General features: G+C 38.2%; 1 protein-coding gene across 1 annotated transcript in view; it reads left to right on the top strand.

Moving 5' to 3' along the window:
* Positions 1-16,393, top strand: part of PAPSS1 (3'-phosphoadenosine 5'-phosphosulfate synthase 1) — a 40,022-nt gene extending 23,629 nt beyond the window's left edge. Inside the window, exons 8-12 of the mRNA XM_048303654.1 lie at positions 1,035-1,240; positions 3,368-3,503; positions 4,848-5,116; positions 6,882-7,111; positions 15,361-16,393. Coding sequence (XP_048159611.1) covers positions 1,035-1,240; positions 3,368-3,503; positions 4,848-5,116; positions 6,882-7,111; positions 15,361-15,499 — 980 coding nt within the window. The 3' untranslated portion in view covers positions 15,500-16,393. The remainder of the gene's footprint in view (positions 1-1,034; positions 1,241-3,367; positions 3,504-4,847; positions 5,117-6,881; positions 7,112-15,360) is intronic.
* The last annotated feature ends 309 nt before the right edge of the window (positions 16,394-16,702 follow it).

Here is a 16,702-nt window from a genome sequence, read left to right as displayed (position 1 = left end):
GACCTGTTTTTCTCTTAAACTTTTCATCCAGCTTTATAATTTTTAATTTCCTAGGAAATTTAATTTCCTAACAAAAAATGTATTGCTTAAATAATAGCAAAATTAGCCTTATTTTAGAGTCTTGGCAAATGCCAAAACCTTCATTAACTTTAAAGGGTCTATGACTTTTCTCCTGGAGGCCACCCAAAAGTTTTGCACTCAAGCATATGCTTGTTAGAACCCAAGCCTTTGTAGAAGACTTAGAATGTTTACTCCACTGGGTTTCTCAAATCTCACTCTTGTAGTAAAGAAAAACAAGACTTTCCTGCACCTGGCAGTGAAGTAGGTGCTTAGAAACGAGGACCACACGTAACCTTAAAATTCAGCTACATTGGCTTTGTTTTAGAAGTAAAGTAGCTGGTAAACTTTCAGCTGAACAAATGGTGCAGAATGTTTGCAGTTTTTTTCTGAAAGCTGAATGCTTGAATCTGAATACAGTTTTAAGTAAACAACAAAAGTCACCTTTTGAAATAGTTGAATTATGTATGTTAACTACTTGGGTACGTTTGCCTGCTCCTATTGCATTGATTTTTTTCTAAGGGGCCATAAGTATGTGTGCTGAGAATATAATTTCCTTTTTACTAATTATCCACTCCAGTAGCAATCTTGTCTGATATTTTAGATGACCTATTTTAAAATGTTATTTGTGTATTTCTACTTTCTGTATAGATTCTTGCGAAAGGTATTAATTTGAGATTCCCAAAAAGCAGTGTCCTCACAGTTTAAATATTTGTGTGCAGCTCTAAGTACTTGCTATTTTCAGTACTGCGTTCACTCTTTCTCAAACCTCAGTTTTTGCTCAATTTTATAGCAATTTTATTTATGGAAGCGTGAGTTCATTCTAAGAATTGTTTAATCCCTGTTAAAATAAGTGTTTCAACTACCTTCATGTAATACACTTACAGCCTTAAAAGTAACCTGTTAATTAGGTAGACTTTCATAAGAACATTGATGACTGTTACTAGGGATAAAGGGCTTTCTTTTTCCCTCTGCAGGGGGAGTTATTAATCTGTCAGTGCCTATAGTGCTAACAGCCACTCAAGAAGACAAAGAAAGGCTCGATGGGTGTACAGCAATTGCACTGGTGTATGAAGGTTGCCGCGTTGCCATTCTCCGTAATCCTGAGTTCTACGAGCACAGGAAAGAGGAACGCTGTGCTAGGCAATGGGGAACAACATGCAAGGAGCATCCCTATATCAAGGTGTGTGTTTAAAAGTTGAAAGTCTAGTCCTGTTCGCTGTACTGTTGTAGAGTTGCAAATTAAGTGAAGCTCATGTCTCTGACTGCTGTAGTTTGACAAAAAAACTACTTTGAAAATTAATTGAAATATCTGACAGAAAGAAAAGTAATTTTTTTCTATGCATCTGTTGAATAGTCTGTACTTAGTGTGAAAATCTAATGTCAATATGTACACATGAAATGAATTTAGAATGTACTGTAGTATCTGTGCTACAGAAGAGGGAACTTTGCCCTCCAGTGTGCCTAGGAAACACATCCGTCTGTGTCACCAGATGGATCATCAAAGCTCCTTAATCAGTGAATATATGCTTTGTGAAGGATAGAAAACTTATTTTCTGCCTGCATGTGGAGCACGTGAGACCTGCCTGCTTTAGATGTTTTTGAAACAGGCTGTATTCCTGGAGAGTTCATCATTTAACCCTCTGGGGAGTAATTTCCCACCCATTGTGTTCATTAAGTTTTATTGTCTTGGCCTTATGTATATGTCATACTGAAATGTTCTAATTGTAACATACTCATCATGATGCTGTGGTGGCTTATGCAAGCTGATGTGAATGTTGCATCTTAGCTCTGCAGAGCCAAAATATGTTTATTTCCCCATTTGTCTTTGAGGTATTTTTTGTTTAAAGGTATGACTTAAAATTAGATGAAGAGAAATCAAAAAAACCTCAAATTATGAGCTTGTTCTTGAAAAGGGAAAGCCTCTGAAATGTTGAAAAAGTATCTGTATGACTAACAGAAGATTTTCAAAGCCCTTGATGTGGTCTATGATGTTGAACATAAGATTACCCCTTTTTTGAAAACTTAGCACAGATTTAATAAATGCTAAGAAAATCTCATGCAGACAAAATTTGAATGACTTGTTACGTAGAAGATGAGGAATTGTGTTCTTACGCCTTAGGATGAGGAGCTGTGTTCTTATGCCTGTACGGGGGTGTATAGTGGTAACGTGACACTACGTGAATTTGGTGGCCCTTCTTAATGAATCAGAAATATTTGGGTACCTGAAAGATTCTGTGGTGCGGAGTTTTCTCATCTTCATATCATTATCACACCTTCCCTGCACCTTGGTAAGATGTCAAAGTACAGCATTTTCTTTGGGAAGGGAATGGTTACTGTGGTGTCATTTAGTTCCAGCAGGTCAAAGGAAAAATAAACTGAAAAATTCACACTTCATTTTCACATCTTGGCTTTTGGGTTTAGTATGTAGTATCTTCTGTTATATCAAGATTTATTGTCATTTATAAATTACATAAGGCTAAAAAAAAATGATCAGAAATGTGTATGAAACTTGAAAGCTTTTTGTGATTCCATCTTCAAAAGAAAATGCATTCTTAGAAATTAAAAATTTCTAAGTAATGTCTATGGCCATTTGTAGAGTATGTTAAGCAGCTTGCCATAATTATTTTTTGATAAAGGGTGAGGCGATATTTAAAGGTATAAAAAGAGGTGTAGTGACGATCCGACATCTGTTACTTGGGTAAACTGCTACCATGAGACAAATCCAAAAGCTATTCTACTTCAAAGATTCTGATTTTATTATTAGATTAAAGTGGGTGAGTAGTCAATTGGAATTGTTTTGTTTGTTACTTTATTGCTGACGAGAATCTTGTAAACTACAGAGTGATACTGCAACAGCATTTGCTTTGACCAATAACTAGAAAGTGCAACTTCATTTTATTGATATATTGTAATTAAATTTAAAAATATATACTAATGGAAAGATATATACATGGTAAATAACTAAGTAAATTGTAATAGACAAGGCTTTCCAGACACTATCTTTGTTTGTCATGTAGTGGTGATTAAGAATATTGGCTATTTGCATTTCTATATATTATCTCAATTTTGAAAGAAAGGCATATGCCCACTGAAGATTTGGGCATCTCTCCTACATCATGGTATAACATGTCTGGACTATGTTCCAGTGAATTTTTTTCATTTTTTTAACACTGATGCTTGACTTAACAACTGTCAAAATTAACCTGGAACGCAGTCCTTGGTAAAGATGTGTCCCCATTGCAGTGATCTACATACTCAGGAGAAGCTGATAAATAATCCTAACAAGGACTTTCCTTTCTTTTCTTAGATGGTTATGGAGCAAGGGAACTGGCTTGTAGGGGGAGATCTACAGGTCCTTGATCGTATTTATTGGAATGATGGACTTGATCAATACCGTCTCACTCCAGCTGAACTAAGGCAGAAATTCAAGGAAATGAATGCCGGTGAGTAAATTTTTCTTGCTTTCTATCTTCCTGCAGAGGCTTATCCAAATGTCTGCTGCCACCACTGAGGCTGGCATTGTTTCAAGGATGAAGATTTTGAATGCTCTGGTAGGTGGCATTCTTTGCTTTTAATAGCAATAATTTTTATAATCTCAGGCATTGCACTGCCTAAATACGTAATAGAAGCTGGTAATGCCTGAGGTTCTGAACTTTCTTTCCATGCTCTGTAGACAAGAAAGATAATGTTAAAATGCGGTAAAATGTGATTTAAATATCACGTTGGGCTTAAACTACAGAGGTATGGTTGAATGTTGAGCTTTCATGCTCTGCTATTTTTTAGTCTGTTCCATGCTGCTTCTGGGGAACAAGACTTATGAAAGTAGTGCAAGTGGACTGGTGCCAAGTTTCTTTTCTGCACAAGAAATAAAACAGGTTTTTTTTCACAAAAGTAGTTGTGTTAGGCAGATAAGTAAGAGGCTGGGGAATGTCATACAGCAGAGAACAAACATGCTGCTTTCACTGTGGCAGTGACTGGCAGGCAACTGCACTTGTAAATGTGAGGAGAGAGATTAACATCAAGAATGCAAGCCACAATTGGTCCTCAGCTTCTGTCTTTGTTCTGTGTGGTCACTATGTCCAGGATCTGTAGGTCTGGGATATCAGTCTTGTGGCTAACCCCTACACAAACACATATTTGAGATCTGAAAAAAACCTATTCTCTAGTTTTCATTGGTTCTATATTGGAAAACCTCTCAGTTACAGTGATTTTGCCGTCTTGCAGGGTACTTAGTTCATCTGAATTTGCAGAAGGGAGAAATCCTGGTTGTGTCAGTAATACTCTGGAATAGCAGTTAATCTTGCTTTCTTCTTACTGCACTTAAAATCTACTAAACTAAGGTGAAGGAAACTTAGTAAGGAACATTAAATCCCCTTTTATTAGTTTTGTTCCAAAGAGGTCCATTTTTTCTCTGGATGATATATTGAGCCTTTAAGATAGGTAGCAGAGTTTGATCTCCTCTTAGAATATAATATACTTACGCAAGTAAAAAATCCAAATAAGAGCTTATACGTCTTGGAGAAAACAAAGTAATTCTGCAGAAAATTCAGAAGTTAAGGAAGCTGACCTTTTTTTTTTTAGTATGGTTGTTTTTTATTAGTTTTGCTTGTTAAGTAGAGTGATTTTGTAATAATTATTAATAATTTAATGACCTGCGACCACTGCTATTATACTTGTTTAATATAGTTCAGAGGAAAGCATGTACTGAAGTTTTTTCTGTGGTTGTACAACTCCTGATAAAATAATTTGCTCTGCTTACATCTTTTGTCTTGTTTTGTTCCCCACAGATGCGGTCTTCGCATTCCAGTTACGCAACCCGGTGCACAATGGGCACGCTCTTTTAATGCAGGATACTCACAAGCAACTTCTGGAACGTGGCTACCGGCGCCCAGTTTTACTCTTGCACCCCCTTGGAGGCTGGACAAAGGAGGATGATGTTCCTCTTATGTGGCGCATGAAGCAGCACGCTGCAGTACTGGAGGAGGGAATCCTGAATCCAGAAACAACAGTGGTAGCTATATTCCCTTCCCCCATGATGTACGCAGGACCAACTGAGGTAAGTACATCAAGAGTTTAAAGTGAAACAAAACCCTTTTGATAGTGAACTAAAGTATTTTGTGCTATGTCTGATGTTTTAATGATGTTTTTATGTTGTGTTGTTTTAATGGAGAGAGAGGAGACTAATTTCCTTTGGAAAGGGACTATCAAGTCTCTGTCACCAACCAAAGCATTCTCTTATGAAGAAACTTGTATATTGGAGGATTTTGCTGGAAAAGGTGGGAGAAAATATTGGGTTTATAGGTTCCTTTCTTTACAGTTACAAGGGTATGATAATAAATTAATCCTCCCTCCTTTTTTTTACGGTCTTTTTCAGAAGGAATTATAAGATCTGTTAACATACGGAATGATTGTCCTGAATGTTAAAATACTTAAGTTTTATGACTCTTAAGCAAAAAAGTTTGTGTGTTGGAGGGCTGTACACATGTTAAGAAAAAAGCAGTCTGTTTATTTTTTGGCAGACTTAATTCAGAGAGAATTGTTTCAAGGCTTTTGTATGAAATAATTCTTTGGCAACACTTTATTTAGGAGCCAGGTCTTGGGGTGGAGTCCCTAGAGGTTTGTGGAAAGCAGCAGAAAGAATAAATGTTCTCATTTGAGGGCAATTCCTTGATTCTCCATCTCATTCCTTTTTTTTTTCTTTTTCCTTTTTTTTCTCATCCTTGCTCCCCTCCACCTTGAATCACAGGAAGTTCAAGTTCTGACCAGGCTCTGAGGTTCACTCTGAGGTAGATTTTTTTATAGATAGGAGATCTTGCTAGTGAAGTTAAATTAGGCAGATGCCACTTATCTTCTGCTGGCCAGTTGACTGGTCAAATGGAGCTTGCACTGCTTTTCAGTCCAGAGAAAAAACTGCAGTCCAGATCTAGTTGAGGCATGAGAGTGAGTTAATGTGAGGAATCTTCTGCTCTTCCCCACAGGCCTTTTGTGAGAATTTACAGAACTCTTCTACCTCTTTCTTGTATGCGTGAGGAGGAGCAAAATCCACAATCCTTATTCTGAACAGGATAAAATTTTTCTCCCTGCCTATATGGCATTTCCAGTAACCTCAGAGTACAGCCTGACACTAATAAAAGAGATTCTTTCTTTAATAATTTTCCATAGGTTATTTTGAAAGTCATTGGTATTAGATCTGTTTTTATAGCACCAGTGCTTTACAGAAGAACAAGCAGCTGGTAATATGGTTATCTACAAACTGGATGTGTCCTTCCAGTCTGTAAAAATCTTAATGGACAAGTTTCATAAATATCAATTTAGCATTTTTTGTATTTTTAACATTCTTCATAAGTGCCTTGGAAGAAAAGAAACAGTTCTGTATGGCAAAGGTGTATCAAAATGTGGTGAATTCACCTGCTTAGGAAAGTAAATCTTTTACAAGCATTCAGGTGCAGTGTGTACCTAGTTGATGTGTCCTTTGGGTCTTAATGTTCATGCAGACTAAGTGTTAATTGTGCCTTGAACAACATCCTTGCCACATGTACAAGTTGAAAATGCTGAACATGGGTGATTTTTCTTTCTGAATGTAGAGATAGTGCTGAAGTAACTTTCTGAGCACCTACTGTGCAAATAAAATGGGGATAGTATATTTTAGCTGTAAGTCTGATGGTGATCAACGTAATTGGTTCTGTATTATGTTGTGGCTCCATAGTAAAAATCACATCTGATTAAAGAAAACATGGTAGTTACAGAGTGCATGCCCATTTTGAGGGCTGCATTTTTGGAGCATTTTCTTCTGTTAATTGTTTTTCCTGTCTCTGTTGTAGGTTCAGTGGCACTGCAGATCACGGATGGTTGCAGGAGCTAACTTCTACATTGTAGGGCGAGATCCAGCAGGGATGCCACACCCTGACACTGGGAAAGATCTATACGAACCAACCCATGGTGCCAAAGTGCTGACAATGGCTCCAGGCCTCCGAGCACTGGAAATTGTACCCTTCAGGGTGGCAGCTTATAATAAAAAAAAGAAGTGCATGGATTATTATGACTCTGATCAGTAAGTTGTATTTTCATTTTAAGAAATTTTTGAGCAATAACTGCCTCTTACCCCTGCCCACATTAAGAAAATCGTTCATAATTAAATTCATATTGCTCAAATATGGCAGTGTTTAGATGTGGGTTTAGATCAGTGTAGCTTTTAGTCAAGCTTGATTTCAGCATGGTTTGGTTCACAGTACAACTACCTGATCTAACTGTAGCTGCCACATGAAGGCTCACCAGGTACTGAGGTTTCTCTGATTCTGGAATGTGGCGCAGATTGGTAAATCCAGAGAAAAATATTACTATTTATTAGAATGGCAAGATTAGCTTTCTGCTGCTTTGTCTTTCTAAATAAGCTTCTCAGGTATCAGGTGTGCATCAGATAGCAGGGAAGAGAAACAGTGAGTATGTGCAGCATGGAGAAGAAAGTGGACAAGATGGGGTGACAAATAGCTATTTTCTCTGTTAGCAATAATGCAAAATTATGCCCTAAGAATATTCTGTGTCCCAGGGTTTTCAGCTTTTTTGAGTTTTTAAAAATCCAATTACAGTTCAATTCACTTTCTGTGTGCATATTCCAATGTTATTTTTTCCTTGTGTGACAAACCAGATCCAAAACTTAGTGTATGTGTTGCTCTGGTGAGAATGAATGATACTGGCTGGGAAGATGACTTGTCATTTTAATTTAATCCTCTTTATTCAGATTATTGAAATGTACTTTGGTTTTACATCAAACTGCAGTTGAAGTTGGTACTGACATGCAAACTTCTCTGGGCAACCTATTCCAGTGCCTCACCATCTTCACAGGAATGGATTTCTTCCTAATATCTAATCTAAACCTACATTCTTTCAGTTTAAAGTCATTCCTCCTTCTCCTATCACTGCTTGCAAAAAGTCCCTCTGCAGCTCTCTTGTAGCTTTCTTTAGGAACAGGAAGATGCTATAAGGTCTCCCTGGAGCCTTCTCTTCTACACACTAAACAACTCCAACTCTCTCAGCCTGTCTGCAGAGGAGAGGTGTTCCAGTGCTCTGATCAAATTTTTGGCCCTCCTCTGGACTCACTCCATCAGATCCATGGACTGTCTTATGCTGAGGTCCCCAGGTCTGGATGCAGTACTCCAGCTGGGCTGTCACAAGAGTGGAGTAGAGGGGGAGAATTGCCTTCCTGGACCTGCTGGTCATACTTCAATACAGAAAGGTCAAAGTGAAGTAGTTTTATTGGTGTGTCAATTCTTAATAAATTGGAATAGTAAGGGAGTAGCAGTGTGACAGGCCAGAATTCAGAATATTGATTCTGTTATTATCAATACTGTACTCTTAGCAGGATAGATGTGATTTGGATCAAAGGGAGTAAAATTTCACCTCTGTCATTAGCCAGAGCAAATGATTAAAAAAACCCTAAGCAACTCTTTGAGATTTTTTTATGAAAAGCTGTGGGAACAGATTTTGCCTTTTGCCACAGACTGCATCTTGTGCACCCTTTTATCCTTTCACTGTGTCTATGAGGCCTTGGTTTGGGGCACTTTTTTTCCTGTTTCTATAACTGTCGTGGCATAAAGGCCATGCTGCTTCTAATGTGCAGTTCTGCCCTGCTGCTGTCAGGATGTAAACCCGTTTGTCCTGTCCTTCCCTGGCTATTGTTTGTAGATGGACTGGAGTGTGGCAGCAATCCTCTAGATGGCAATGCGGACACGCGCAGGCTCCCATTACTGCTCCTGCTTGCGAGAGATGGAGCACTGTGGTAGGCTCCAGACAGAGTTAGAGCTTGGGTGGGTGCAGCTGGCTGCCTTTCAAGATAGTCTGTGTAATGCTGAAAATGTGGCAGACTCCTGGACCATGTGGTATTTGACTCTGAAAGGAGGATGGCAGGGAAGAGAGGATTGCCTGGAAACACGAGACGATCAGTACTGGTGGAAGACCCTTGGATGTGATGTTTGTGGAAATATTTCCTGAGCTCACTGGGTGAAAAACACAGCATGAAAATGTCGGGAAGAGGTTTGTACGCGTAGAAGCATTGCTGGGACTTGTTTTAGAAAAGGATGATTTGGTATCTCTTGCACCTTTCTTAGTTCTTGGAGACTTGACAGCCAACTAGGCAATTCCAGAATTTACATCACTAATGAATGCATGGAAGCTTATGGCAAGGGGGTTTCCCTTGGACTGAGCTGTGTGTCTTAGCTGCTGGGTGTAGTTATCCTTGCCCCATGTGATCATCTCTTCTATTCTTGCAGGCCTCCTGGACTCCTCTGTTTGGGAAGGTGCTTGTGAGAAGCTGTAATAGACACCATCTGCTACCTTGGGTGTCTCTGTAATTTGGTAGAGTTGCACCCACAGCTGTCTTGGCAGCAAAGACATACAGAGGTTATTGCAGTTGGGCTCTTTGCTGCTATTAGTGAAATACCTTTTGGCTTCTGAGGGAAATCCCAACATCGGGATGGTGGTGGATGAATCTTTGGCTCATGGTGAGAGGTTACCAAAAGCTTAATCCAGCTGCCAGAAGGATGTCTGAAAAGTTGTGGCTGCAGAATTAACAGTGGCAGAGTTGCTTTGCTCAGCTTTTATGAGATAGGTGTAACACTTGCTGATAGCATTCCTTGTATGCCTCTGGGTGTTCAGAGCATGGGTCGGCACTGGTCAGCCGCCTACGGTAAGGTGCTGGGCAACTGTGTGAGAGCTGGCTGTAGCCAAGCTGCTTATGACCTTGCTGGCAAGCCTGGGAAGCATCAAAAAGCCTACACCAGCCCTGCCTCCAAATCAGTACCAAAGGCCCTCGCTTCTCTGTTGTGCTGCCTGTGATTCCAAGAGGTTATTGTGCTTAAGGTCATCTGCTCCCAAAGGTGTTTGCACGAGCGCAGTTTTGTGGAGTTCATATACAAGTTCAGTTTGTTTCTCACTTCATTAGTGTCCTCCAGAACATGTGCTGCCCTTGGAGTTTCAGTTGAGCCAGTATGTGCTTGGGAACAGTCTGGAGTTGCCTTCGTATGTCAGGACCTCATGCTGCTGATTAACAATGTTGAGCTGCTGTGGTGCTGTGTTAGAACTGAAGTTACTTGGCCCCTGTTAGTAAGGAAAGGCAGAAATATCCTGGTTGCATTCAGGATAACAGAGCATTGTCTGTGAGGAAAGGGGGCAAGGAAAGCGTGACGTGAAAGCCTTTCTAACAGCTGCACAGCAACTGGAGTTGCAGGGTGGTGCACAATGCTTAACTTGTATAAATTGTTTAAATAAAGTTGCCCTTTAGAATACTAAGATATAGAAACAACCAATGACTTGGAATTATATTCGTATTTTGCCTCATGAAGCCAGCATATTTTTTAATTTGTTTCTTGGACATCTTAGTACTAGGTTTAGCACCTCATGAAACTGAAGTCTTGAAACATACTTTTGAAAAAAATGTGTCTAAAACTGAGATCTAGGAAAGGGATTTGAGGAATGCATTTGAAGTGATGTATAGCAGCACAGGTAGAGCTAATTTAATTTTATTTTCCCTTTGGTCTAAATGAGGATAATAAAAATAAAATTGACATTTTTGCTGTTACTCAAGTCAGATGGAAAGCCTAATCTAAGTTTCTGTGGGAAGCTTGAGCACTTCCACTTGCATAGAATTCTGAAGTAATGCATATAAAAACTAGTGTGAATATTGTTACAGTCCTTATCAAAGTTTTTACACTGATTTTATAGAATTTTTGATCTATAATTGACTATGTCCAAATGTGTTTTGGAAAAGTTTATGGGAAGAATTCTAGTTATAACGGAGTAATTCAGAATAAATGTCTGACCTGTAAACCATTGGTAGAATGAAGTGTATAGAAAACAACCAAAGAATCAACAAACCAACAAATAACACTACTACCGCCCTTCCCCCCCCCCCCCAAAAAAAAGCTTACCCAGTGCTCAAATCCCTTCAGAAAATCAATTAGTGGGTTTCTTCAGCCAAAAAGGCCTCAGAAATAGTTACCACAGACAAGTGTAATCTGGGATTGGTGGCTTAATAATAGAAGCTGGTTTTGTGAGCAGAGATTCCCAATTCTTTATGGAAGATCAGTCCTATAAAATGCAGCCACAGACTACTGCTGAGAAAAAACTCAATTAAGAAAGGAAATTAGTCTAGCAATTAAAAAGCCACAGCAGTGTCTGGAAATAAATTACTATATTTTTTTTTCCTGAAAGAAAACCAAAGAGAACATTTTGGCTAAAAGAAACTCATAAGTAAGGTGACTGGAGCAGATTGTTCACACTGTCTATAAAATGTGAATGAAGCATGGGTACCTGTGAAGAAGAGAGATTTTAACTTAACAGATTTTTTTCCCAGGACCTGTAATATGGTTGCCATTACTGCTTTAATACTATCAAATAATACAGGACACCTACTCCAGCTAAGTACATACTGTTCTCAGATTTGTTTGTTTTTTAAAGTGATAGTAAGAGGCTGAGATAAGCACACTTGACTGTTCTCCTTACTTTAGTTATGTGAAATACGGTTTCTCAATTACCATTAGTACATAATTTGGGATACACTGAAACACTGCACCAGGCCAGGAGACTTAAACCCTCCTGCCAGTTAGAAAGGAATTAGTAAAGGATTTGCTTTGCATGTGTTGATATTAATCACATTATTGTATTCTAATTTCACAAACTGTTCGTGGCTGGTTGGGATTTGAACCTAGCTGGCACTAGCTGGTTCATTCAGCATCATGGGACATTCATTCCCAAGGCATAATGTAGACTTCCTGTAGGAGTTACGGTGTAAGTCATGACTTGATGCTGCAAAGGCAAGTTTAAATTCAGAGAAAATCCTTAAAAGGGTTTAAGGTTAGAATTGGACCCCAGATAAGGCAGCTGTGAATTGTCCCAGAAATTAGTCTGAAGTTTACCAGCTGAGTAGAACATCACAGTTGTTTTGAAGACAGACCAGAGTGAATAAGTCATATTACTGTTTCATTTTGCTATTGTTCTATTTGCCTAAAAAAAGGGCAAAACTGTGAATTAATGGTCTTTACTTTTATCATGAGTCTTGTATTTAAGAGTAATTCTTTAAGACCTTGAGAGCATGAGACATTGCCCTCCACAGAGAATGGGAATTCCTAGAAGGTCATTTGCACAGTGCTAAATACCAAAGAGGAGGTCAGGGTTCCCAAGATTATGACTGACTTTTAATGCTCCCAGATGAAAAATCGACTATGTACTGTGGTCTATATTTAGATTAAATTTGTAGGGAGTAACGCTGAAGCAGAAAAACTAGTCTCTTCAGTTACTGTATTAATGTACTGTACTGACACCTTAGAGATGCAGCACAGGAGGGTTCCTGTAGGCCTGTGGCAGTTACTTCCTACTTGCAAACTAATGATATCCTTGTTTTGTCACAGGAACTGTAAGGTCTCTGAAATCCCTGTCCTCCATAAGTAAGGAAATTTCACAACGTGTGTAGTTACGTTTTTTTCAGTACTGTGAGCGTAGTAGAGTTCTAGGATGCTATGCCACAGAGCAAATACCACTCCTCAATGTGAAATGTTTCAAGACTGTTTTTCTGTTGACAAATATTTGTTGTGGTTTTATTTCTGCATTCTTTTCCTCTTTCTTTTGGAGGGTGCTTTTAATTGCAGTGGTCCAAAGGATTGTGTCAGTACCAGTCAAACTCAATTGGCAGTAAAAGGTCAAGTCAATGTTACAAGTGTTCAGTAGCATACAGTGTGGCTGAAAGAAAGCTGATTCCAGCAGCTACCGAGTAAAATTTTCAAAGGCACTTAAATCCCATACTCAGAAAAGGCTTGCATTAAGTTTCATTGAGGGTCATTTCAAATCTGACAAGAATGGAATTTGAATGGCTTTGGCATTTAAATCTTATGGCATCTTTAATGGTCAAATGTTTCCCCCCTCTCATGTTCCACTCAAATCCACCTTATATAGAGTAACTCTTAATATCCTCAAAATTCACTCTGAAAGAATTACTTGATGACTCTTTTTACTATCTCCTTCTACTAAAGCAAATTACTCATACTGATATGTTTTATTTCAAAATGCTTGTGGGTCACATCATGCCACAGTGGTGAAGTATTGATAAGGTTTTTCTCCTTAGCAGGAATCTCAGTTTCTGAAATTTTATTGAAAATTATAAATGCAGTAATTTTTTAAAAGGCAAAAAATACTGTGTTGTTGTGTATATATTTCCAGGGCTCCATTTGAGTCACTTCAGTGATTACTAATTAAAGTATTTTTTTTTTAATAAAGAAAAACCCTTTCAAAATAGACATTCAGGATAATGAGAGGACATCATTAGTACTTTTATAACTTTTAATGGTATTTTGGAAACATTTCTAGAAATGTTATGAGTTGCTGAATGTACTATGTTTCTGAAATGATCCTCACTTACTTCTTTTCTTTCATTTTTTTATAATTTCTGTAGATCTCCTTAGCTTCTTTTCGTGTTTCTCTCTTTCTTGGTATCTCTGCTTTTTGTGCAGCTAGGGATAAGAAGCAGCTAAAGGAGTTGTATGTCTTATTGAAGCAAACTTCTATGACATATCTAAATGTAGTGGTTTAGTAGCATTACTTCACTTGTAGGGCATGGGAGGAAGTTGACTGTTCTTCTGAAAACATAAGAAAAAAGGAGGGGTAAAGCACCTTTTTTTGTAAAATGCTCTAACTTTGGCATTGTTACCACAGTGAGGAGAAAACACACATGGAGAAACTTTATAGCACTTGCTTTACTCTTCTCTTCCTGATCATCTGAAGACTTGGTATTTTTTTGACAGAATTAACCAGGCTTGTCACTTCCCCACCTATATTTTATATAAATAGTTCTTTGCAAAGAACCAAAGGTATCTTCAGGCAGTGTTAGTGAACAGCAGACATCTCTCTGCTGAAGAATAAAATTTTCAGATGTTATAAATAGCAGTGCAAATTTTTTCTCCCATGGAACTACATCGACTTCAAATTTTCATTTTTATGTAATTTATATTTTGCAGGACTAAAGCACAGTAGGGTTTTTTTTTGCCTTGTGACTCTTCAGGAACCCACAGTCCCAAATTTAGAGCAACAAGAAAAGAGCATGTATGACAGTGCTGGTGTGTAAATGTATACAGTCCAAATCAAAAAGTTATGGGGCAAGTGTTGTTGTGAAAGGGAACTGTGGAATGCTTTCTGCATCTTGCTGACTTCCATACCCTACTGAGCATAGACCAACACTTAGAGCCAAGTTCTGCCCTCTGATGTACACACTTGGCTCTTGTTTCTGGCTAAGGCACGTGCATCTGAGATCAATACTTGTTTTTTATTTCAAACAGACAAGTAAAGAATGAGTAATGCATACATGTTGCAAATTGAGCAAATGACATAAGTAAAATTGCGTATTTAATTTAGAAATACATAATTTTTTTCCTTTGGAGCATTTGATAGAACTTTGGCATTCTTGTCTAGCTTTTACTGTTTCAGTCCTGTGAGGAGTAATTTAATTAGTGGAGCTTTTGCTGCTTGTGACCATATACCTGAGAAGTTAATAAAAATATAGATTCTTATGTTAACAATGGTAAACAATTATTCTGTGTTTAATTTTGGGTTTGTCCAATTGAATTCGGTTTTTTAGGGAAAAACATCTTTAGGAGAAGGTATTTTTATTATTCCCTTGATTTTTCTCTTTATTTTGTACTGTATATGGCATGTTATTAATATGCATGTGTACTCAGTGTCTTGCAATGGCACAGCTGTAAAGCTTGCCTCTAGATTCTGAGGCTTTTATTTTCTCTCTTCCCCAAACAGTCCCTCACTAAGATTTTATACAGTGTCTTTTTACACATTCTCTAGTGGCACTGAAATTACCTTCTTGAACCAGCACAGGAACATTCAACCAGCTCATTGGGCTGGTCTCCTGGCCTGGCAAGGCAGGATGTAGATCAGGATGGCTGCTGTTGCCTTGGCAGAGGGTTCAGACAGTAGGTAGAGTAGATGGTTCTCCTTCAACAGGAGTTTATTTCCTCACAGAGAGCAAGCCAGGCTCAGTGGAAGCACAGACTGAATTGAGTCCCCAGGGGTTCAGTTGCACCATGCTGCTAAAACCTCAGGAGTTACCAAAGCTGAGTATTATAGAGGTTGTATATTCTTGACACTTACTAGCATTGCTGGCCTGGAAATGACAGTTGCTATACAGCATTATACTCCCAAGAAGATATGTATAAAGTATCAAGTAAGTAGAAGGAATATGAGCAACTTTGCCTGCTTTTAAAGTATGTTCTTTTTTCCCCCCCTTTGCCTCCACCCCTACTCTCTCAGCCATGAAGACTTTGATTTTATATCGGGGACCCGCATGCGCAAGCTGGCTCGAGAAGGACAAAACCCACCAGAAGGCTTCATGGCTCCGAAGGCTTGGACTGTGCTGACAGAATACTACAAATCCTTGGAGAAGGCTTAGGCCTCTTATTAACTGCAGATCAACCTTTGACGCCTGATTTATTTACGAGAAGGGGACCACACAGTCACCATTCATGTTGCTTTGTTGTGGTGTCTGTCAGGAAGTTCTCTGAAAACAGACTCTTTCTTCCTAACTTAGCATCATTCTTTGCCTGCCCTTATGGGTTCTATTATGTCCTGGCACCTAACTAGCTGCTGGTTTTAATGTCTTCTCTTTTATTACAGTTAATATTCTTGCAGTAGGATTTTTAACTCTTGTATTTTTTTATATTTTACTGCCTCTGTCCTGAGTTCTGCAGCTGTTAAATAGATGCAGCTTTTTCATATGTTCTTTAAGCTGCTGGGTAGTGTCTGGTTTTAGTAGTTTGTAGGACAAAATGTAACGGTTAGTCCCTCAACTATGGATAGATTATCTATAAATCAAAAACGTAAAGAATGTTTCAAACCATCTGTAAAAGTGTCCTCATCTTTATCTCATCATTATCATCTCCAGAAGCACTTAAAATTTATTTCTGACTATATGTAATCAAAAAGCAGAAAGTTTTTTTTATGTAGCATAATTAAAATTTTGCTTTCTTTGTTTAATTTTGGAGTTTACTGAGTTGTATGGTGATTCTCTTCTGCTGTGGACCTGTAAAGATGGCCAAGTAATGAATAAAAGAAAATATCTAGTTTTCACTTTGAATTGTTAACAAATTCACATATTGTTTTTGTATATGCTTGCTGCCATAGCTTTCAATAGGATATGTTTTGTTTCATTTGATGTAACTTGCTGGTTTTTGATTCCAGATATACTTGATCAGTCTACTACAACTTTTTTAAAAGCATGACAGACCAAACGTAATTCATGTTTAATTATTGCAAGAAAAATAAAGAAAATCCTTAGATTTTGGCATTTCCTGTGGTAAAAATGCTTAGTTCAGTTATTAATTTTCTGTCTATTTTTCAAGGTATCCAAAGAGTAATCTTCTCGTGAGTGAGGTTTGCTTGCTTTGAAGACAAAACACATGTTCCTTTAGGATTCTCCAAAAATCCTGAAGAAACATAAAAAAGGGAAAGTAAAGCACTTCTTCAAGTGTAAAGCAACACTGACCTATTGATATCTTTTCAAGCCTTTGCAGGTAATCGGTGGAACAGTCACAACCTCTCTTAGCTAGAAACTACCTCATATCCTTGTCACAGAAACTTACTTTTTTCTTGTTAA

The sequence above is a fragment of the Corvus hawaiiensis genome, chromosome 5 (assembly GCF_020740725.1).
Source record: "Corvus hawaiiensis isolate bCorHaw1 chromosome 5, bCorHaw1.pri.cur, whole genome shotgun sequence".
Taxonomy (NCBI): domain Eukaryota; kingdom Metazoa; phylum Chordata; class Aves; order Passeriformes; family Corvidae; genus Corvus; species Corvus hawaiiensis.
Note: the sequence above shows the minus strand (reverse complement) of the source record. Positions and strands in the feature narration are given on the sequence as shown.